We start from the raw sequence: 22,849 nt of genomic DNA, 5'->3' as shown, positions 1-22,849 counted from the left end.
ACAGCAAGGGGTGGTGGACAGCAAGACCAGGGCACACAGTCACTGCCACGCTGACCTCACAGGCTGGAGGAGAGCTGAACACATGGGTAGGAGGCATCGTTGTCACTGACTCTGTTTTGGGGGCAAGGGTTGGGTCGGAAAACCACTCAACCCTCCCAGACTTGGGTCAGGTCAGTTGTGCCCAGTTCTCGTTTGGGCCCCAAATTAGGCCCATGCAGACCTCTAGGCCCGATGGGTCCAGGGGATGTTTTACAGTAAAACTCATGGGAGGGTGAGGGAGAGAAAATCTCCACTAGGTTTCCCTGACAAAGCTTTATAGGGGAGAAAAGCTGGCTGCTTTTGTCCCTCCCTGCAGAGGAATGAGCTACTAGATCCACCCACAAGCCCCGTGGAACCTTCTGGATCTGCAGTGACCATGAGGAATGAGGATCCTTCTGGATCTGCAGTGACCATGAGGAGGCCTTGATCATCAACCTGGAAGCCTTGTGGTTCTGCACCATCTCTGTGTCCAGGGAATTTCTGGCCACACTCACTGACAGTGCATCATTGGAGCCATGCACTACCAGGAACTCCCACTGGCCCTAGGTACCCCAGGATCGCCCTTAGAGGTGACTTCTCCACCAAAGACGGGACTGTGCAAGAAAACTAATTCGGTGTCAGTGGTGACATTTTGGAAAAAAACAAAAACCCTGCAAACTGGTCTTCTGGTCTGGCCTGTGAGCTCTTCAGAGCATAAGAACGGCCATCATGGGTCAGACCAATGGTCCATCTAGCCCAGTATCCTGCCTTTCGACAGTAGCCAGTGCTAGATGCTTCAGAGGGAATGAACAGAACAGGGAAATTTTGAGGGGATCAATCCCTTATCATTCAGTCCCAGCTTTTCACATTTGGAGATTCAGGGACGTGGGGTTGCAACTCTGACCATCTTGGTTAATAGCCATTGGTGGACCTATCCTCCATGAACTTACCTAATAGCCATTGATGGATGTGTCTTCCATGAACTTATCTAAATCTTTTCTGAACCCTGTTATAATTTTGGCCTTTACAACACCCCCAGCAACAAGTTCCACAGGTTGACTGTGCACTGACTGAAGAAGTACTTCCTTTTGTCTATTTGAAACCTTCTGCCTATTCATTTCATCAGGTGATCCTTAGTTCTTGTGTTATGTGAAGAGGTAAATAACACTTTCTTAACAAATTTCTCCATACCAGTCATGATTTTATAGACCTCTATCATACCCCATTCTTAGTTGTCTCTTTTCTAAGATGAGCCATCCCAGCCTTTTTAATCTCTCCTCTTATGGAAGCTGTTCCATACCCCTAATCATTTTCGTTGCCCTCCTTAGAATCTTTTCCTATTCTTTTTTTTTTCAGCTGAAGTGACCAGAACTGCATGCATGTTGTGTACTCCTCAGAGTAGAGATTGACCTTTTGTTACATGTTTGTACAAAGCCCAGAACAGTGGGGGTGGGACCATTAGGTGCCACTACACATAAAATAATAATCATAATACTGACAATATATAGCATCAAAGTTCTGTGGCTAGAAATATCAACCACTGGCAGACCAGAGAAGACTACTATAAAGAATTTTAAAGCACCACTTCAATCATTGGCTAAACCAGGCTACCAGCAATTGCTTTTTAAAAAACGTGTTATTAATTTCTTTTATAAAAAAAAAGTTGATCAGTGTACATCAAGTTACTGACAGAATCATAATCAAAGTCAAAATCATAATAAAGGAAAAGTTATTGTAATCAAAACCTATTTAAACAAAATCCTGTAAATGTGAACAATATAAGAAGTCATCAGGCTATCTGGGGTTTATGGAGCAAGGGAACAGAGAGCGACAGAGAGAGAGAGAGAGAAAGATTTTAGATAAATTAGCTTGCTTTACTTTTTCCCCCTTCAAAAACCCCTCAACAAATCAAAGAAATAAAAACATTTTATTAAAAAAGAAAACATTTACAAAATTACATAGCCATTCACACCAATTTGGCATACATAATAAAATACATAAAAGTCAAAGAAAATATTACAAAAGGAAAAGAAATAACCTGGCAAAGGAACTACGGAAACAAATTTCAAAGTAAAAAGAAACAACAAATGAAAATGAATAAGAGAGAAGAAATTGCTCTTCTAATTCCCTCTGCAGAATTATAAAGCATAAATAAATCTCTCACTTCAAATTATTCTGGATTATTTAACTCAGGGGTAGGCAATTTATGGCACGTGAGCTGATTTTCAATGGCACTCACACTGCCCGGGTCCTGCCCACCGGTCTGGGGGGCTCTGCATTTTAATTTAATTTTAAGTTAAGCTTCTTAAACATTTTAAAAACCTTATTTACTTTACATACAACAATAGTTTAGTTATATATTATAGACTTATAGAAAGAGACCTTCTAAAAACGTTAAAATGTATGACTGGCATGCGAAACCTTAAATTAGAGTGAATAAATGAAGACTCGGCACAGCACTTCTGAAAGGTTGCCAACCCCTGATTTAACTCTTTCTCTTTTTAATTATCATATCATCTTTCTACTTGCTGTGATACACAGTTTAGCACATAAAAGTAGTGCTTCTTGTACTGTGCCATCCAGAAAGCCCAAACATTTGATTATAAGGAAAAACACTATACCTCTGCTAGCTTGTGCAGAAGTGCTCATGTCAAGAAACACCTCGGCATCCCTTATGCAAAACATGTTCTTTACTCCCAGGTGCACAGAGAATATACTCCTTAGGGTCCAAAATTGCAACAATAAATGTAACATATGCACCACATTACTTTTCCAACAGGATTGTTCATGGGCATACTTCCTGTTACATTTATCATTATACAATTTATCTCTATGAGAGTTTAGTTTCAGTAGGACTAGCAACATAAAAGCATACAGAGTGCAGAACTCCCTTCTTGTTTATTATTTATAGTAACTGAATATTTCTAATCCAATTGGATTTTCAAATTTCTCTATTTTCCTCAATAACCACAGTATGCCCAATTCTGAGACAATGTGCCTTATTCAGCAAATAGTCATGTTGATATTAAAAGGACTATTTGCAGAGTAAGTTACTATCCAGTGTGAGTAAGGGTGAATATTTTTTGAAGGAGATATATCTAAGTTATAGTTCTTTCCTTGCTTCCTCATAGCTCAGTTGGGGCAAGGGCATGTAATTTGCTGCTGACCTACACCTGCAACAAATTACAACACACAGACCCCTCCCACTTGCTCAGCTGCACTGACCAGTGAGTGAAGGGTGGATCCAAAGTTCTGCCTCTTCCATGCCAATGCAGCGTCAGAATGCAAGGTCTGGGTGACTATGTAGGAGTGTAAGCAATGTTCTTACTCCCTTGCATAGGTCTGAATCCAAGTCCCAATCTAGTCTGAAATCTGTTACACATTCCACTACCCCTTAAGAAAGAAAGTTTCCATCAATACAAATTCTTGAAGATGATTAATGTTAGTCGGAGAAATTTATGAACAGTTATCCTTTGTAAGGAATATATGTGTCTTTCTATATTAGAAAGAGAGATAACTAACAGTGGTATGTAGAACTGGCAGTTGAGGTGTTCTGAGATTGAGAATACATCCAGGAATCAAGCAACCAGGACAAAATACACAGTATTATCATTAGACAGGCATAATGGTTCATAGTACTTATATTTCAATAGAAATTAAACAAAAATAACAATTCTTAAAGTAATGCAGGAGATCATTTTAAAGTCCAGCCATTAAACTACATCAGAGTTTTAAAAAAGTCATCTCCAGCAGGACAAGCAAGACTATTTTTGTGCTGTTATTTCATTCATTGGAAATGTTTCTCACTTGTATTCCGTAAGTGTGTATACACACACACTGTAATTTACGTATAAATGAGGATATATAACACTGTAACAGTATTTTGTTCTGAATAACTACAATTCTGAGGTATGCCAGTGCTGCTTGAAGATAGGCTCCTTTATGGCAGCATTTTAAAGGCTGCATTTGGAGCTGGTTCAACTTTAATTTTCCATGTACCGTAAAAGCCTTTTCAAGCATAAAAAGGGGGTGGACAGGCTACAGTATAAACAATGGACCCAATAAAGTGACAGCACAAATGTTTAACAAGATTGAAGGAGACTATCATAGCACACAACCATGAAATGAAGGGCTTTAATTTTGTGGAAATGCCATTCTAAAAGGAGAAGCAGCATTGTATGCTAAAGCAGCTTGCAATGTTTATCTCATATTTGAATAATTAGTTGCAGGTATATGCTCATTCAGGATTTGCCTAAGCAAAGTTTGCAAATAAGCTGAAATTAGCAACAATGTAAAGCTCTGCATGTGCAGTGGTAGCAACTGAGGGACTAAGAGGGTATTATTTTAGCATTTTAGCTAGTTCTTGTCTATATTACATCTGAGTGGTGATTTTTGGATTGCATCCTTTGTCAACAAGCACTTTTTCTCGGTATAGGGAAAGCACTGACATTTTGCCTTTTCACAAGTCTTGGGTAAAGCTAGGAGAAAAAATTATCTCCTTGCTTCTATATGGCAGTCAACAATAAAAAGCTGGTTTGGTCAGCAAATGGTTTTAGTATTAGTGACAACAGAGGCCTAGCATTTAAAAAATGGATGCCTAAAGTTAAGCTCCTAAATCCTTATTTAGGCACCTAAATATGTTGCCTCATTTTTAAAAGTGCTGAGTGCCCAACAGCTCCCACTGAAGTCAAGTGAGCAACTTCTATCTTTTCTGTTATTTTAGAGGAAAAAAATTCTGACCAATTGGAAGCTCATGAATGGGCCTGTTTGAACAGACACCTTAATAGGACATCTAAATGCATCCTTTGGATGCTCGTATTAGCAATGAGGCGCATTAAGGACTAGATCCGCTGCCTTCTGAAATCAAAGGGAAGACTCCTATTGACAGGCTTTAGATCAATCCTTAAAAGAACGTGCCAGCCTGACAGTTCAGAGTGGAAACATGGAGCTCCATTTGAAAACTAGTCTCTGCGAGCCTAGTTCTGGTGATGTTTAGTCTCTCCCTTCCACTGCTGCAGCTCAAGTACTTTTACCACAGCTTTGTCTCTCTATGTTCAAAACCAATTTAATCAGTGACTTTGTTATTGTCAAGTATCAGAGGGGTAGCCGTGTTAGTCTGGATCTGGATTTGTTATTGTCATGTCCCAGATGTGGATTGCTGCTGAGGTTGACTCACTAATAACACTGGAGCTGACCATCAGTGTACACCTAAACACTAAGAAGCTATAAATAACAATGACCCCAGAGATTTATACCCAACTCCAGCTCCCTGCCTATTCTAACCTCCAAAAACAATTGTTTGACTGAACAAACAATACCAAAAACCCTGAGATTTCCCCACGGTGTTAGTGAAAGGGCTCCAGCTGGCTCCACAAGACAAGACAGGATGGAATTCTGTCTATAACTTAACCCTAATGAAACTCTATACAGCAAGCAGAAACCTCTTGTTATTTGCTTAGGGATCCTCACTGGATCTGATGTGTCAAACTACAGAAAAGAGCATTGCTACAGCCCATTAATATAGTTCTGTTCAAACTGATCAACCTGCTGTGTGCAAGATGTTATTCTAACCTTTTAAATAATGAAGAAAATTCTTACCAAGGCACAACAAAGCAATTGGACACCTTAGTACAAATAACTGTGGTGCAAATGTACTGAAGCTTAAGCTGGCAGCATGGCATCAATTTGCTTGTTTAATTCATAAGCATTTTCTTTTAAAGACCAAGGACCAGTACCCCAGGCATCCCAGAACAGTGCTCAGCATGCCTGAGGAGAGGAAAGGACATAACCTTCAGAACTTACAAGAGCTTAATTTCTCTCTCTCTTACTTTGGTGTACATCAAGGCTAACTCCAGTGAAGTCAACAGAATTACACTATGTAAATACAATGGGTTCAATAACAGGATCAGGCCCCACTTAACATGCTGTTATATCAAATATACTGGAAATTTCCAAGACAGCTCACTACTCAGACTTAACTTGGACTTAATTTGGAGTGAACTCCCAAACGATGTCTGAAATTCTATGTCCATTCCTCCTTTGTAACTGAGCTGCCATTGTCTGACACGGCGCTACCTTTGCTCAAGGTGCATGCAGATTACATTACTTTGTTCCCCATGCGATCTCAATGCGTTTTCTAGATTGCGAGCTGAAAAATAAGCTGTTGTTTTGGCAAGTACAAGTGCCTGAGAATTCTGTCTTCCTTTCTTCAGTTTTTCAGGTGTTTTTATGTGGCATGTAAGTATCAACAGGTGTGGTGAAGTGTGAAGAGACATGTAGCAAAGAAGCAATTGCTTTCACAATTCTCTGTCCCTTGGAGAGAGAAGCTGCTCTTGGGGTTACTTAGGGTATGTCGACACTTAAAACACTACAGTGCGTCAGTGTAGACGCTACATATGGTGACAGGAGGGGTTCTTCCATCAGCATAAGTAATCAACCTCCTCCAGAGGCTGTAGCTAGCTCAATGGAAGAATTCTTCTGCTGACCTAGTGCTGTCTGCACTGGGTGTTAGGTTGGCTTAACCATCACTCAGGGGTGTGGGTTTTTCACACCGCTGAGCAATGGAGTTAAACTGACTTAATTTTCTAGTGTAGAGCAGGCTGTACATCTAACTGCATGGTGGCTTAGTCAGACAGGCAGAGCAGCTTGTGAGCAAGCACACTGCCACCAGTACAGACGTAGATAAATATAGGCAGTTAGAACACTATCGATGAACATCTTGTTTGCTGACTATGGAGTCTCTCTCAACGACAGAACTAACGGTCCCAAACATGGGCCACTCAGATTACATGATCTCTGTACTGTTTTGGTAGTTGTACTTGGGAATTATAGAGAGGAGAGGAAAAACAAAGAAACTTGGTTCCCTACTGATGCAGAATCACAGCTGTCTGTGCCTAACAACTAATCCCTCCCCTACCCCTTGGTGCAGAACATACAACTTTTGGAACTGACTTCTGTAGTTTATGCACTCATCTAAGCAGTATCCCATCTCTGTAGCAGACAAAGGTTTCTCAGACCACTCATGCAGGTCACAAGCCTGGACACTCAGAGTAGCAAACTCTGCTGCAGACAATCAGATGAAAAACAGTAAGGAACATATGTTTCCCACTCCCAAAGATGGGCAGGATCTTGACTTAGCCCTTGGTTGGCAGCTGAATAGCACATAGCCGCCAAGTTGTTCATCAGGATCTGAACTACTGCACCTGACGTAAAATCTGCAGGACAAAAGTTACTCCAGCCAACTCTATAGACAAACAAATATTTTCACAAGTGATTAATGGTTTTGCATGCCTCAGTTTTTGAGTGATCAATTTGAGAAACCTTAAATGGGCACAATTTTCATAAGGTGCTGAGGACCTGAAATCGGGGCCTGTTGTGTCTCAGTTTGGGCACTCAAAAATGTAGACACTCAAATCTTTTTAATGTGGTGACCACCCCAGAAATGTCTAAATAAATAAATAAATATCCATGCAAAATTATAGAGGGTGAAAGTTGTAAGATGCGAACTCCTCAAAACTCATTGTTGCATTGGTTCCATCATTTCAGGGAATGCATTAACATCAGGTGGACTACCCTCACACTTCAAGCAATGGACCTTTCAAGTCTGGAGTTAAGACACATTAGTAGCATGGAGAAACTTGCAGCTTCACTACTGCTGTATCTTATTTTTTATATATAAACAGATAACTTCATTCTTCAGCAACATAATTCATTTAAAAAATGTTTGAAAGAAAACTAAAAAAATACAAACAATAAACCAAGAGGAGAGCCATTTTATCTCAAAACACACAGTAGTGTTCAATTTATCAGCTGTTCTGCATTTGCTCCACAGTTTAGTTAATTTGTGCACAGTTCTTACAGTTCTCTTAAATAATGAATCTGTAAGCCGGGCTTGCTGCCAATTAGCTTTTAACTCCATCTCACATTTTCTGGATAGATTAGATATTAAACCTGTTTCACAGAAGACACAACATCCTTCACATTGCATCACTAAATGAACATCTGTTGCTATAGTGCCTTGGCGTTATTTCCTAGACAACCACAGAAGTGCCAGCAGCGCTCCCTCCCACCATCTAGCCCAGTTAATTTTCAACATATGTTTTTAAAAGAAGCTGGCAAATAAAGAGCAATGCTAGCAGAGTTCAAAATTTCCCTAAGAACCCAGTTCTGCAAAGCACCAAATGTCCCCTGTGAAGTTCTGACCACAGGAGATGGGGGGTGCTTGGCACCTTGCAGGATTGGCACACACAGACAAAAGAGGGAACACCACTAAACTATCATCATTTTTCTGATTTGGTTCAGGCTATTTTCATAAACACACAAGTAAATGATCCTTCATAAACCTTGTACTTCACAGCTGTTCCAGTTGTGGCATGTTTCATAGAAAGTTAAACTGAATCAAAGTAAACTGTAAAGTTTGTTGTATTGGATCAACCTTAATAAACTTTAAATAAATAAAAATGAATTAAAAATTATAATGGGCATACTGCATTATCTCAGAATCCCATTATCTGTATGATTAAATATGTAATTTATTTTAATGGCTTTAGTTTTGTTTTATTTATTATTGGGAACTATACTCATTTTCCACCTTTCCTTCAAATGATGCATTATAATTCATTAAATAAATGCCTCTGCAGCTATACTATATACTGTACGGTATAACCGGAGATGGTCCATTACTCCCAAACCCAGATCCTGAACCACATTTTGAGGATGGTCTCTATTTCTTAAAGGGCCAAAACAAAAATTCCATATCCAAATATCCTCAGACTGCAAAGAGTTAAAGATCCACATCTGGATTTTAGGGCTTGGTCCCTACTCTAGCTACTACACAGCCATGCTTCTGTCATGATCTTAGCAGGGTCAGTAACATAATATGAACAGGGATCCTAGTTTTCCATGTTAGAAAAGCCAAAAGTCTCCGATAACCCCCCCCCCATAAAAATCTGCATTTTTCCAGGATTAAAATGAAACACTGAACTTTAGTTTCCCTAGCCACAATATATATAGGTATCAGTTGAACTACGGTGACCATACGTCCTGTTTTGGCTGAGACAGTCCCTTTTTTAAGCCAGACATTCTGATTTTTTTGGCAAAACTGGGCATTTGTCTCAATTGCTCTTGCTAACGGATGATCTTCAGATGGCAAGAGCAAACGAGACAGATGCCCAATTTTGCTAAAAAAGTGGGACACCTCCCCCTCCCCCGAGGGGGGTTCAGAGGAAAGGTGAGCAGCGACGCCAGGCGCTTGGGCTCAGGCAGTCAGCCCCACCTGAAAGTGGCTCAGGCCAGTCCCACACAGTGTCCCATTTTCACTTTGGGAAATACGGTCATCCTGACTTCAGTAAAATTTAGTAAAAAGTTAATATATGTTTTTATTTTTTCACAAAATGTAAAAACTAAAGACTCTCTGTAAAAATGCAAATTCCATGTTTTTTCATGGCAAGTGGATTTCTAAGACCCCTGATTACGGCCCACCTGGCAACAACTTTTAGAACTGGTCTTCTTCCATGTTTTTAAAAATAGGTTGATGTATCAAAATAGTTACATAAAATGGAGGTGCAAATATTTGTGGGAATATGCTTCTCTTTAATGTTGGGAGCAGAAAATAGAACACAAATACTGTTGTTAATCGTACTACTGACTATTCATCTTCAAGTTTACAATGAGTGGCTCTATTTGCAAGACTGTGCAGGGTACACCATCACTTAATATGGTGAAGCCTGCACTGACTTGCTCCTTAGCCCAGCACAGAGGGCAGGTGTTGGAGCTCTGGGTCAGGCTCCTCCCTGTCTCTTGACAGTCTCTTTGAAGCACTGTGCACCCATAAGGCTGTGCATGGACTGCCACTGTTTCAGCCCCTTTTGCAGGCCATGCAAGAGGAGAAGGTCCTTGTGCACTCCCAGCCCCCTGCAAGCTTGTGTAAGGGCCTGTCACAATCTCAGTCCAGGGAAGCAAAATGTATTTCACAAAGTCTCCAGAAAGGGAGCAATGGAATGGCACATTGAAGAGAGGCAAACCCATCAGAGGTTTTGTAAAATATCTGTATTAGTGAAGCAGAAGCACATATGGATTCTATAAAAGAGTTGGTGCAGGAATGTACTGGGGTGCTGAGAGGACATGCTGAAAAGTACTGAATGTCTGGGGGATGGGGAGGTGGAGAGTTGTATAGGGAACATTAGAAGTCCTACTGGGATCTCATTATGGGGATCTCTCCACGTTGGGTGGGGCAGATCAGGGAGTCTCTAGATGGGTGCAGGATCCTCTCAAGTCCAAAGCTGGAAATGGAAGAAGCTGCACAGCTCCGGGAAAAAAGCTACTTTACGTATCACTTGTTGATAATCTGACAATAAATACAGAGAAGACAGGGGAATTAACAAGGTTATGCAGGTCAACTTGTCCACACTGCCTCTTATACCTGGCACTTACTAATGGCAGCTGATGTTTTGCCAAGTGATGCTGCACAATGAGGTCCTAAAAGCACTATCCTTGTTGTTATTTTTTTTTTTTAAATAATGTGGCCCTTTCGAGAGGAAAGCCACTTATTTTTATTATGTTGCTCCACCCCAGTACTCTGTGGCAAAGACTCTTCATGAAGTCAAAACCCAGTTAATCATCTGCAGTTCTAATCTGAGATTTATATAAACTGGATGCTAAAGTCTCCCTGAGAGCTACCTGGGATTTATAAGCAATTCTCTCCCCACAACAGTTATAGAATAGCCAATGGCTAGATGTTTCAAGGTAGGAACCTATAGGAGTAGAGGGGTGTATGTGTGTGGAAATCACTGGATGGAATGAAATACACATAGGAGTATTTTTAAAATATTGGTTTTGGCCACCAGACAATGCCCAAGGTGGAAATGGCAGAAGGAACCCATCAGACACCTACCACATGAAGAATGGGGTGGGGAGATTTCATTTTTTCATTAATATCCACATTTTTGAGCAAAAGAATCCAGATTAAAACCAAAATACAAATATTAGCCTCCACACAGAATGCCTCAATAAATTCCATCCAGTGGTCATGGACTTCTCTGAGACTGCACAGGGTGCAAACAAATGCGGGATTTGGCCCATGGTTTGTATGAGAGGATTTTGGTGATTGTTTGAGGTTGTTTACAGATATCATAGCAAATGCCAGTAACATTGGTGAAAGAAACAAGAATGTAAACCATACAAAAACCATACTGTACTCACCACGTCGCCTGTCCCAGGGTTTTCCATAATAACTGGGGGCAGCAGTAACCCTGAAGGAGATGTTGCATCTGGGTTGTGCGCCCCGGTGCCTCCTCCTATCAAGGAAACCACACCATTGCAATCCACTGAGCTGTTCCTCTTGCCATTCTGCATGTAGTTTGGAGTAGGAGGGTGAGAGCTATGGCTTGCTTGACTTTGCATGCTTGAACGTCTCCCAATCCTTGGAATTAAGAGTGAGCCACGCTGGCTTTCATTTTCCCCGGCAGTGCTGATCTCATCGTCGGCAAAATCTGTTTCGGAGCCAATGTCTCTGCCACGGAATCGGAAACTGAATATACTTCCATGGCTGGCTCTGCGCTTCACTGAGTTTGCATTTGGACCATAGCTAATGTCAAGCAGAGTCTGGAAGCCCCCAGAAAGGAAAAAGGGGAAAAGAAGTAACAATTTGCAACACCGTTTTTGGAATGATGAAGGTTTTGAGTTCCTCCATCTACTGCAGGAGATCAGTAAGTCCCTTTTAAATCAAGTGCCTCAGATAAGGATTTACTTTAGATGTATTAACCTCAATACGGTTTTGAGTTTTAATAACCATTCCTAGCCATGAGGTATTTGTTTAATACATGGTTGTTAAAGATGTACTGAAATGTAAAGGGCCAAGGCTGTGTTCACTTAGTAGTAAAACACTTTCTTTGCTCCTGCTCCCTCTCCATGCGATTAGAGTGAAAGGACGTGGGGGAAGGAGACGAGAAGTGTAAGAGTGGTGTGGATTGGTGAATCCAGCCCCAGCTGAAGGTGTCACAGTACATCTTCACAGGTGGCTAAGGAACAAACTTTGAAGTGAGAGAGAGCAAGAGATAAAGAAACAAGGGAAGAAATGAATCGTAGGGAGAATGAGAAGAAGAGGAGGGAAGAGGAAGAGGATGAAGAAGAGGAAAAAAAAGCAGAGAGAGAAGAGAAGACATGGTGGATTCTGGAATAGTTATCCCAATGTAAGTGTATCACTGTCTCTTTCAAGGGGCAGCTCATCTAACTACAAGGTAATATCCCTTGTACTTAAACAATGGCTCTTTTGATGATACACTGAATCAGCTAAAGAGAGACTACAAACCTGAGAAATCATCAGCAGTGATTAAGCCCAACATTGAACAACCTTTACAAAAAAACCCTAAAAAGGAACACTGCCTTACTGAAAATAGCGTTTGGAAATGCACACAGGCTTAGAGCCTGTAACTCTTCTCTCCTATCTCTAAAGTGGGAATGAATTAAGAGAGACTATTTGGTGGGGAAATATAGGTTTTTTTTTTTTTTTACCTTTATGGTCTGTGTACTTACTACTTCCATCTGAACTTTTTTCATGGTCTAAATCTTTATTAATAAGGATCAATTTTTTTCAGTATCTACCATCTCAGTCAAACTTTCTGGGCTTGATTCTGATCTCACACAAGATATACACCATCGACTCCAGTGGAATTATTCCTGATTTACACTGGTGTAAGTAAGAATTATAAAAATTCAGGCCGACTGTATAAAAAGACACCTCATTTTGACTGAGACCATTTACTAAATGGTCAAAAATCCATATCTGGATTTCCACGATACAGTCATTGAAACTGATTCCTGATGGCAGTGTGCTTACAGCAGCTCAGATTTCATTTGAATGATGATGAGTCAGTCTTATTCCCTCAAACCATGCCAAGCACAGCCTTACAAAGATGATTTACTATAAGCTTTGAAAGGTTACTTCCATGTTCCTCATGCATATGACATCCAGGGGCGAAAAAATGAAAACAAGAAATATAACCTCAGAAACACATTAACAAGTGTGCAGCTCTGGTTCATTCTGGTATTTGGTATCTTGAAACCCACTCAGAATGAATCAAAACAGCAATTCTAGCATTAATAATGGTATAATTAGTAATGCAACCCACTCAACTAATTAAACAATATCAAGAAAACCCTTTCAGGATTAAAAAACCATAATGTGTCATGTATAAATGTTGTGAGCTGGGGAGTCATTAATTTGTCACATCTACTTACATCACTTTCACATTTTCCATGCACTTTTTTATGGTTGCCAAATGTCCCTAAATTTACTGACAATAAAGTATTGAAAGACTTAGCCCATTACATGGCTATTCAAAAACAACAAATAAACTGCTTTAAACTTTGCCCCCTATTAAGTGTAGAAAAATGTTAATATCTGAAACCGTCATCAGTATCTGCAGATTCACATTCACACATATCAATTATATTAATAGAATAACTTTTTAAACAATGGGCTTACCTATATTCTTCTATTTCCCCTACAGTATAAAATGAAAACAATTCCAGAACATTTGTACTGAGAGGTGATAGGCAAAAGATTAAAAAGCAAAGCAAAGAAAACTTTTCAAGTGTCCGCTGTACATCATTAAAAAGCAAAAAAAGCACTAGCCCATTAGTAGGGATATGGTTGCCATAACTAGATGGATTACAATTTACAATGAACATGTTACCATGAAAATAAATGAGACTGGGGAAATTTTGAAATGTTTTAAAAACAAACAAAAAAATGACAAAAATGCTTTAGTGGGCATTTAAAAAGATGACTTTGAAATTAGAGTAGATAAGTTTTTCTCCGCAATTATAACATATAGAATTTGTGCAAGCTAGTCACGATGCTCAGTGTTTGATCCTTGTTTATTGTTAACGGATTTTTTTTGTTTTAATTACAGTACTACCATTCAGAGCCCTGATTATTCACCAAGGTACAGAGTGAAGCAAATTGTCATTGACATTTCAGATAATGACTTACCATTCTTCGCTGACCACCATCATACTCAGATTTGGGAACCTTTTGGTCTTCCCCATAATCTTCAACCCCCAAGGACCTCTTTTTCGTTCTCCTATTTCTTCTCTCTTTGGCATTTTTGGATGCTAAAGGTGACATTTCAAATGAGCTAAGTGACAGTGAATCAATTCCTCTAGCAGCCAGTGCCTAAAAAAATGAACATAGCAGATATACCATTTGCAAGTTTAGGATGTCAGTAAGTAATAATGATTATTCTTTTTGGCAATTAGTTTTCATTGATAAGTTTCAGCTCATGGTGAAAGTTAAAATTATATAAAAAGGGACTAGTCACAATATTTAACTAACTGTAAAAATACCACATTTGACTTACCAGGGTCTTAAAAAAACTCTATCAGCTCTTTCATTTCAACACTGCAATAATCTAACATCTCCACTTATCCACTTGATGACTCACCAGCAATACATTCAGGATACTAAGTTTCCAGTCTAAAACTGTAAGTGCACATGTTCATGTCATGTTCTCATCCAAGCAGTTTTCTCCTTGCGTGTGCTTAGGCAGAGGCATGGCAATATAAAATAATGTCTTCTGAAGTAATCAAGAGCACGATTCTTATATATTTCAACAGCTAGGTCTCCAGTATGGACAGACAGCACAATGTGTGTGTGTGCGCGCGTGCGTGTGTGCACACACACACATACACTCAAGTCATACGTATGTCTTCCATCCAGAATAAACTAGACAGGTAGAATTTTAGGCCTACCAAGCCTTGGCAGTGCCCCTTTAATAAAAAAGGGTGAATCAGAGTGGAGCCCAGCTGGCTGCCATTGGGCTGTGCATTGCAAGATCTCTGTGCTCTTCACAGGATGATACTAACAACACTAGGTACGCTGGCTGACACATTTTTATAAGTGAAATCTTATCCCAAGCAGTGACAGTGCCAGCTCTGATCAGGGATCCGAGGCGACAAATGCAAACCATGGGTGTAAAAGAAGATAAGACAGACTTTTCAACTCCACATGCCTCTGCATCATGTTCTCCACGTCAGCTATCTTATGGAATCACTGCACAAAAATTCTGATAACAGGCGAGCTGCTAGAAACCCAACTGCAACTGAATTCAAAAAAAGCCTGCCAGCACAAATCAATGGTCTTGAAAAGTCAGTGGAAAGCCAGGAAAGAAAAATCAAAATATTAGAAAAGAAGTTGCAGACCCATGATGAAGCATTTGATGAGAGCTGGGGATTCTCTCAGGCACAAACAGGGAGTTTTGAACCTCCTAAGAGGCTACTGAAAACTTGGTAAAAATCAGACTTGAGCAAAACAAATAAGATTAATTTTGGGGGTACCAACCAACTGGAAAAAGCCACAGCCACTGATTATCTACTAGGGTGACCAGGTGTCCCGAATTTATAGTGACAGTCCCAATTTTTGGGTCTTTATCTTATATAGACTGCTATTACCCCTCAACCCCCGTTCCGATTTTTCACATTTGCTGTCTGGTCACACTATTATCTACTAAGCAGGGCCCCCATTTGCAGGTTCCTTGCCAGAATACAGAAGGTATCAGATAATCACTGAACAATGCTATAGGTTCCCAGGTATAGTAGAATCTAATGAATCTTCATCGTTATTTTCTGTAAGCCACCAGACTCAAACAAGCAATCACCCTTAAGAAACAGAACATACCCCTACTCCCACAAGCATCAGTCAAAGTAATGCAGCAAGTTAACAGTTGTAAAAAGAATCAGTTATGTATTTTAAGGAGTGGGGGCAGCTCTATTATCCTCTATTAAACAGATTACAACGCAACAGCAAAACTTAACTCTTTTGGGACACATATTCCATGAACAAACTTCTTAGAGCAGAGAAGAAGAGGGAGGTTTCAGATGCTTTTCTGGGCATTGTTCTCATATGACGTATTTCTAAAGAAGTGTTCTGTGTAGCTCAAAAGTTTGTGTGTTTCACAAACAGAAGTTGGTCCAATAAAAGATATTACCTCCCCCACCTTGTCTATTTGCATCAACTGATTGAATTGGTATGCTGAGGTATTTTTCCTCTTGAAGACTCAATGACTCTTTTGGAGTTAGCTTCAGCCTTAGGAATGTGTTGGACCAATTGCATAAGATCACTGATCAGCCCCAAGCAGGCCTCTCAATTAGAGCTGCGTTCTCTTTGTATCACGTAGCATAAGTGCCATTCTGAACAGTTTAAATTTTCCTTTCTGCTTGCCATAACATTTTTCTTTATCTCCAAAAATGGTACTATTAAGGTTGCCCTACTCTTCCCAGTATGATACTTTGTTTTCTGTTGCTTATAACTTTGCCAAACTTTTAACTGTTTGGGCTGATTTTTCCCATGCTTGCCTCAGGCTGATTTTTTTTTTTTTTAGAAAGTTTCAGCCAAAATGATGAAGCTGTTTCTGAGAATGAGGCCAAGAAAAAAATACATTGTTTTGCCCATGATAAATAATTCTGGTGTCCTTTTCTTTAAGAAGCTCTAGTGTCCCCATGCTTTGAAGGGGGGACTTAAACTTTGAGAAGGGGCTGTCCTTTGCATCAGAGATGTGCCTTTTGCTGTTCTGTGAAAATCTGCCCTAATTTGGCTAAATTATAAGCCTTTGAAAAAAATCACAGTTTTCACATGCTCAGTAGACACTTGCTAGAGCTCGGCAATTCAAATCCCTAAAAAATTTGTCTGCACTGGGCATGTTTTCGCCTGGGGGATGAGCAGGATTTTCCCTGCGTTTACAGCTCTGGATTATGGTGGGCTAGGGCTAGACACTGGAACTGAGAGCAGATTGCCTCTCCTGTGTTCTCAATGATCCCTCTGCTGGGCATAGACAGCTTGGAGGACGAAGCTGCCTGATTCAAATGCAGAGGAAAAAATAAAGACAGACAGACCTGTGGGGGAGGAGAGTAGAGACAAAGTTTGGTTGGGAGCTGGCAGGTGGGGAGGAATGGGAGAGACTGGGCCTGCCTGGATGAGGACAATGAGAGTCAGGGGACAGAGACTGGAACTGGAAGCCGGGGGATGAAGACTGGGACTGGCTGGGCAAGGAGAATGGGACTGGGAGGGAAATGAAGGGAGGACTGGGAGCCAGGAAGTGATTTCAAGTGAACTTTATGCAAATCGAGTGTCGTATGGGCGAAATCAGTGTTGTAAGGGTGAAACGAGCAGTTAATTGAAAACCATCATAAGTGGCGTCCGACGTAAGTTGGGCATCATAAGTCCGAGAACTCCTGTATAAGCCCAGACTTGTAAATATTTTAAACAGGTGACCCTACATATTCTCTCATTTTTGTCAAACAATAGGATATTAATAGTGGTTTGAAACTGTAAGATTAATAAAGCAAATGAAAAAAGAATGTTAGTTAACATGTACAGAAGAGAAGTGTGGCTACTTTAGTCCAGTTCCACACAGTTTTTGTTCCCATGTAACTACTGCAGTTAGGGGCATGATGTTTACCAAAGCAGATGTACGGTACAATCACTAGTGTGGACACAGATAGACCAGTATAAAAATGCCTTGTATACCATTACCAATATCACTGTGTCCATGCTGTTGGGCAGGCGGAGAGTGTGGGGAAGTTGCACGATTTTAACTATACTGGTAGAGGCAAAGCAGTACAGCTTCTGTGTGTAGGCAAGCCCACTGGTCACAAACATTACCATTACATTTCTTCTAGAAAAGACTGTAACCCCTCTGACTAAGACAATAATCAGCAACTCATTTTCAATAGAGCCCTTATTTCATTGGCTTATATGTTTAGAATAAAGATTGAGTGTTGTTGTATTGCATGTTCAGGCTAAGACTAACAAGAAAATAGTTTACAGACCTCCTGCTCTTTCTTCAACATTTCCATGGCTTCCCGAAACTTCCTTTCCTTTGCCTCTGTTTCAGCAATAGTGGCTTGGTTCTGTTCTTCATAAGCCATGGCTACTACAGCCAGGATCAAGTTGATCAGATAAAATGAGCCCAGAAAGATGACCAGCATAAAAAAAAGCATGTAGATCTTCCCAGCAGATCTCAGAGTCTGCAAGCACAAAAATAAAGAGTCTGATGCATAGTTAAGTTTAAGGTTTCTACAATGTTTTAAAAGATTTATATTTACTTTTAATTAAATTAGATTTTTGCTAACAGCCTGAACAGAAACCCATTCAATATAAAAACAATCACATCATAGGAAGTTACACTCTCATCATGAAATTGCCATAATTTAATCAGGTGATCATTGTGTCATGCAGCAAGATGCATTTTTAAAATGAGTGTTTTTTCTCATGAATACTGTGTCTGAGTTTGTTCGATAACACATAAACTTATCAGTAATTGCAGAGAAAGCATTCTTCACCTAAAAAGTCAGCACACTGATTTCCTTTGAATATAGACCTTCAGAAACTTGCCATCTGAATATAATTTTTCTGTGCTAATACAGAACTTGCCCTCAGACAGTGGTACATTTACTAAATGCTAATTGTTCAGCCTTCCTTTTTACAGTTGCAACTTGAACCTTCCAAATCTGTACCTGTAATTTTGCACCCATTAAATGAATTACAGTTATTTAATTGGCTTCTATTTCAATGTGTTACTAGTTTTCATAAGATAAAAATAAATTGTGTAGATGGTGGCACAGGAAACTGGAGTCCTCAGTTTATTTGAAGAACTGTATAGCATGGTCTATACCAAAGTGCTTCAATCTTGACATGGAAAACCAAATTTTCAGTGGGCACAAGCCCATTTGCACACACAACCATGTGCATGCAATTTTGTGCCTAATTTCTGCATGCAGTTCCTGAGACTTGCACATACAATTACAGCAAATGCATGCAAGAATGAGTATTTAGCTGACCTGTCCATTTGCACACAGAGTTGCTACAACTGTGCATGAAAGTTACAAGTTATTCTCAGACAATTTTTGCACATGAACCTCAGGGCCTCCTTGATGGAAAGTTTGCTCTGGGGAGAGCACTCCTAGGTGTGTGGGTACAATTTACTCTCCTTCTGCATTTAATTCTGTCAAGAAGCATTCCAAGGGAAGTGATGGTTTTTGTCAGGTGCAAACCATTCTCCTTTGAGCGGGACTGGGATCACCAACTCATTTTACACCAGCCACCAAACAGTCACTATATGGTGACATCTTTCAGATTCAAACAAGTTACCCAATGAGAGCTTCTTTCTCCAATTTACCAACCGCCCTTAGCCATCCACTGACAATCATCTCCTAAAAATTCATTGCAGCAACTGATGGCTCCTGACTAGGATGTACACAGGATAGTCATTCATTCTGTGTCTAACCTCCACCAATTTTCTCCTAACTTCAACTACTGACTTTGGACTTGTCTACACAGTGACTTAGTGCATAGCAAGCCAGGGCACGAATCTACAGCACACTAGCTTGCCACTCACTAATTTGCTGTGTAGCCCTTGTGCACTAAAAGTTCTGCAGCGCAGTCCAACATGCTTCTGTTTCACACAGCGAGATAGGGCGCATCAAGCTAGTCTGCTATAGAGTCACACCCTAACTCGTTATGTAGACAGACCAATATATCATTGTAAGTGGATGACTGATTTATTTAATGTTTTAATGAAAAAAATCTGATACCTGTTGATAGAGACGCTCCCAGTAATCCTGTGTCATCAGGCGGAACAAAGAGAGAAAGGCCCAGCCAAAAGTATCAAAGCTTGTATAGCCATGATCAGGATTTTCACCAGCCTTTAGGCATCTATATCCCGTTGGACACGTGCTACAAATAATAATAGAAAATAAAGCTAATTACAGGTGGCTTCAATGTGGAGGAACTGGTTTTCCTACAGATGACACTGGCTGCTTTCAGTTGAAAGTTACAGCCATAGAAACATACAGGCAAGCTGTTCCATCTCATGTGAAAGTTCAGATTACATATTACATTTAAGGTTGAATGCTTACAGTACACAGAGAAGATCCACCCTAAACAGGTGAATTGAGGATTGATAACCAGGTCACTAACTATAACAATAAATAGGCTTCTCTTACCCCTTACAATTATCTCAAGAACTGTTGAAATGCTGGAACAGATCCTCAGCTGGTGTAAAGTGACAAAGCTCCATTGAAGCCACTGGATTTGTGCTAATTTATGACAGCAGAGGATCTGGCTCAATATTCATATGTGACCCGAGCACTCCACCCTTCAGCCTGACCTTCTTCTCACTCTCTGGGACCAGTGAACCTTTCATCTAAGTGTCCAACCTTTCTGTTCACTCACCAGAGGAGCTTGGGATTTCACATCCACTCCAAGAAAAGTCCTTACCTAAACTGCTGCAATGACTTTTCTGCTTCTCTCAGGAAAGCTTCTAGTCCGTGCATCTTGCAAATTCCTTTATTACATGGCATGCCGCAAGCAAAACATTCTCTCATTAAATTTCACAACTCCTTACAATTTTTTTCCTCCTAAAACACTATGGCATGCCATACACAGCAACAAAGTACATTAATTACAACTAATTCTACCAGGCCTGGTCTACACTAGGGTGGGGGGTCGAACTAAGGTACGCGACTTCAGCTACGCGAATAGTGTAGTTGAAGTCAAACTACCTTAGTTCGAACTTCTTACCTGTCCAGACGCCGCGGGATCGAAGTCCGCGGCTCCCCCGTCGACTCCGCCACTGCCGTTTGCGGTGGTGGAGTTCCGGAGTCGATGGGAGCTCGTTCAGAGTTCGAACTATCGCGTCTAGATTAGACGTGATAGTTCGAACTCCGAGAAGTCGAACGCTACGCGTCGACCCGGGAGGTAAGTATAGACCTACCCTCAGTTATTAAAGCAACCATGTAAATAGCAATTTGGTAAGTGTACCAGATCCATCTAACAGGCAGGAAAAGAGGAACTCAGCAGAACTTGCATGCCTTTTTCCACACAGTTGTTTCAGATACTCTCTGCTTATGCTCTGGATAGGTAAGAGCCTAGTAAGGGTCTTAGAGCTCTGTAAAAGCTCTAGTTGACATGGTTAGGAATGGCTACAATAATGTGGCTTTGTGAAGGCATTTTAATGACAAAGAACAGTTTCCAAGCAGTGTTTTTGAACAGAGCAACATACTCTGCATTGGAGTTGGTGAATTTGAACCTCTACCTGTGAAAAAGAAGAATAAAATTTTTCTAACTTGTCTATAGTCAGGGCTATTAATCAGCAATATCCAGTCAGTTGATCCTGTAAAACACTTCTTCACCAGTCATGTGGAGTGGCAAACATGTCCAACAAGTATGACACGTCTTGTGACAGAATAAGAAGAACCCTCTCACTCCATTACACAATAGAGTGTTTCAATCACAATTGCTTTTTAGCACAATGTTTAGTAAAACAAAATATAAATTGACACCAAACCAAAAAGTAATAATAAATAAAAAATAAAATAATAATATTAATAAATAAGAAGCAAATCAAAGTAAATCTTTGAATTCAAGCCAAAATTAGAATAGATTCAAAGTCAGTCATGCGGTGGTGATGGTGGTTGGGGGGGGGGGAGAGGGGGAGTGTCACGGTATTGTTTCCTGAACAGAACAGCTATATATATGGTATAGATCATATCTTTATATTACAAGGTAGCAATGTGATCTTGGGGTTGAGATAATTCTTCAGTGCATTGTCGGTGGTTTTGAAGTCTTCCAGTGCCAGATACCAATATTATGAATTCAACAACACTTTCAGAAGCTTAATCTAATATCATTAGTCAAGCACAAGGTTTTAAATAAATCTGCTTTGAAAGCCAAAAAACAAAAACAAAAACAAAAAAGAAAAAGAAAAAGAAAAAGAAAGAAACTTTGCAAGATTCATCCATATCTATCTTTGCATGGGACTTTAGATGAAGGTAGAAACCCTCCACCCCATAGTTTACATTTTCTTAACTGTGCAAATGAAAATATAGTCAGATTTTGTGTGCTTCAGTGGAGCCCTGCTGATTTACACCCTCTGAAGATCTAGTCCATATTGACTATGCTACATGAAAAAAGCAGAGACATTTTCAATTCTTTTGCTCCCAGTTTAAGAAAAGTATCTCCTTCTTGAGCTTTCCTACTTTGGTTCCCTCTGTTGAGATCCACAAGTCCTGCATTACTTTGATTTTATCATTACAGGCTTGGGGAAGAGGAAAAGGAATAAAACTCCAGCTGTTCTCTTTTCTAAAATCTATGTGTTTACTCTGAATTTGTGGTCTGACCATTTCCTCTGTGGAACATGAACTTTCAAGTAAGCCCCATCTCCCAACATGATGGCATGTATTGTCATCAGGTGCCAGATATTCATTAGATTTCTGTCTTTCACCTGATACTGCAGACACCTAACAGTGTCCATGGTATGCTTAGCATATTTTTCCAATGATTTCTTGACTCTAAAGAAACATTCATTTTGCCTTCTTTGAGGCAGCATGGCCACGCAGGCCATGAGAAGTTTTTGTAAGGCTCATTCCCTTTTTCAAGAAAAACTGACTAAACTTTGCTTGGGATTTTTTTTTTTAATCCAAGCAGGGAAAGGCTTTCCTCAGTTCTTCACTGAAAAACAATCCCAAGTGGTCCCACTGGGTTGTTTCACTGTGCTCTTGTTTATTTTAATCACCCGAAGAGAGCAGGTGTTGCTGAAACATCTGAGGAGCGCTGTATGTGGCCTGAAGGATATCATGTTTCATTAACTTTGGGCCTAGCCTTGCTCCAAATGAAGTCAATGCAAGTTTTGCCATTGACTGCAAGTGAGCAAGACTTTTGTCTCCAAATACAGCACAGATAAAGGATTTCTGGAATGCTTTTTTCTCTGGAGACCATCTTCAATGACTGTTATGAATAGGTGAAGGGCTGTAGCTAAAGGGGGGGAAATATTGA

The 22,849-nt window shown here is 40.1% G+C and overlaps 1 protein-coding gene across 1 annotated transcript in view; it reads right to left on the bottom strand.

The window, feature by feature from the left end:
- LOC120397007 (sodium channel protein type 5 subunit alpha-like) overlaps positions 1-22,849 on the bottom strand; it is a 325,327-nt gene that overhangs the window by 170,214 nt on the left and 132,264 nt on the right. Inside the window, exons 9-12 of the mRNA XM_039522350.1 lie at positions 19,609-19,750; positions 17,845-18,042; positions 14,012-14,194; positions 11,218-11,619 (exon numbers count right to left, since the gene is read on the bottom strand). Of these exons, the coding sequence (XP_039378284.1) occupies positions 11,218-11,619; positions 14,012-14,194; positions 17,845-18,042; positions 19,609-19,750 (925 nt within the window). The remainder of the gene's footprint in view (positions 1-11,217; positions 11,620-14,011; positions 14,195-17,844; positions 18,043-19,608; positions 19,751-22,849) is intronic.

This window comes from Mauremys reevesii, linkage group 2, assembly GCF_016161935.1.
Source record: "Mauremys reevesii isolate NIE-2019 linkage group 2, ASM1616193v1, whole genome shotgun sequence".
Taxonomy (NCBI): Eukaryota; Metazoa; Chordata; order Testudines; family Geoemydidae; genus Mauremys; species Mauremys reevesii.
Note: the sequence above shows the minus strand (reverse complement) of the source record. Positions and strands in the feature narration are given on the sequence as shown.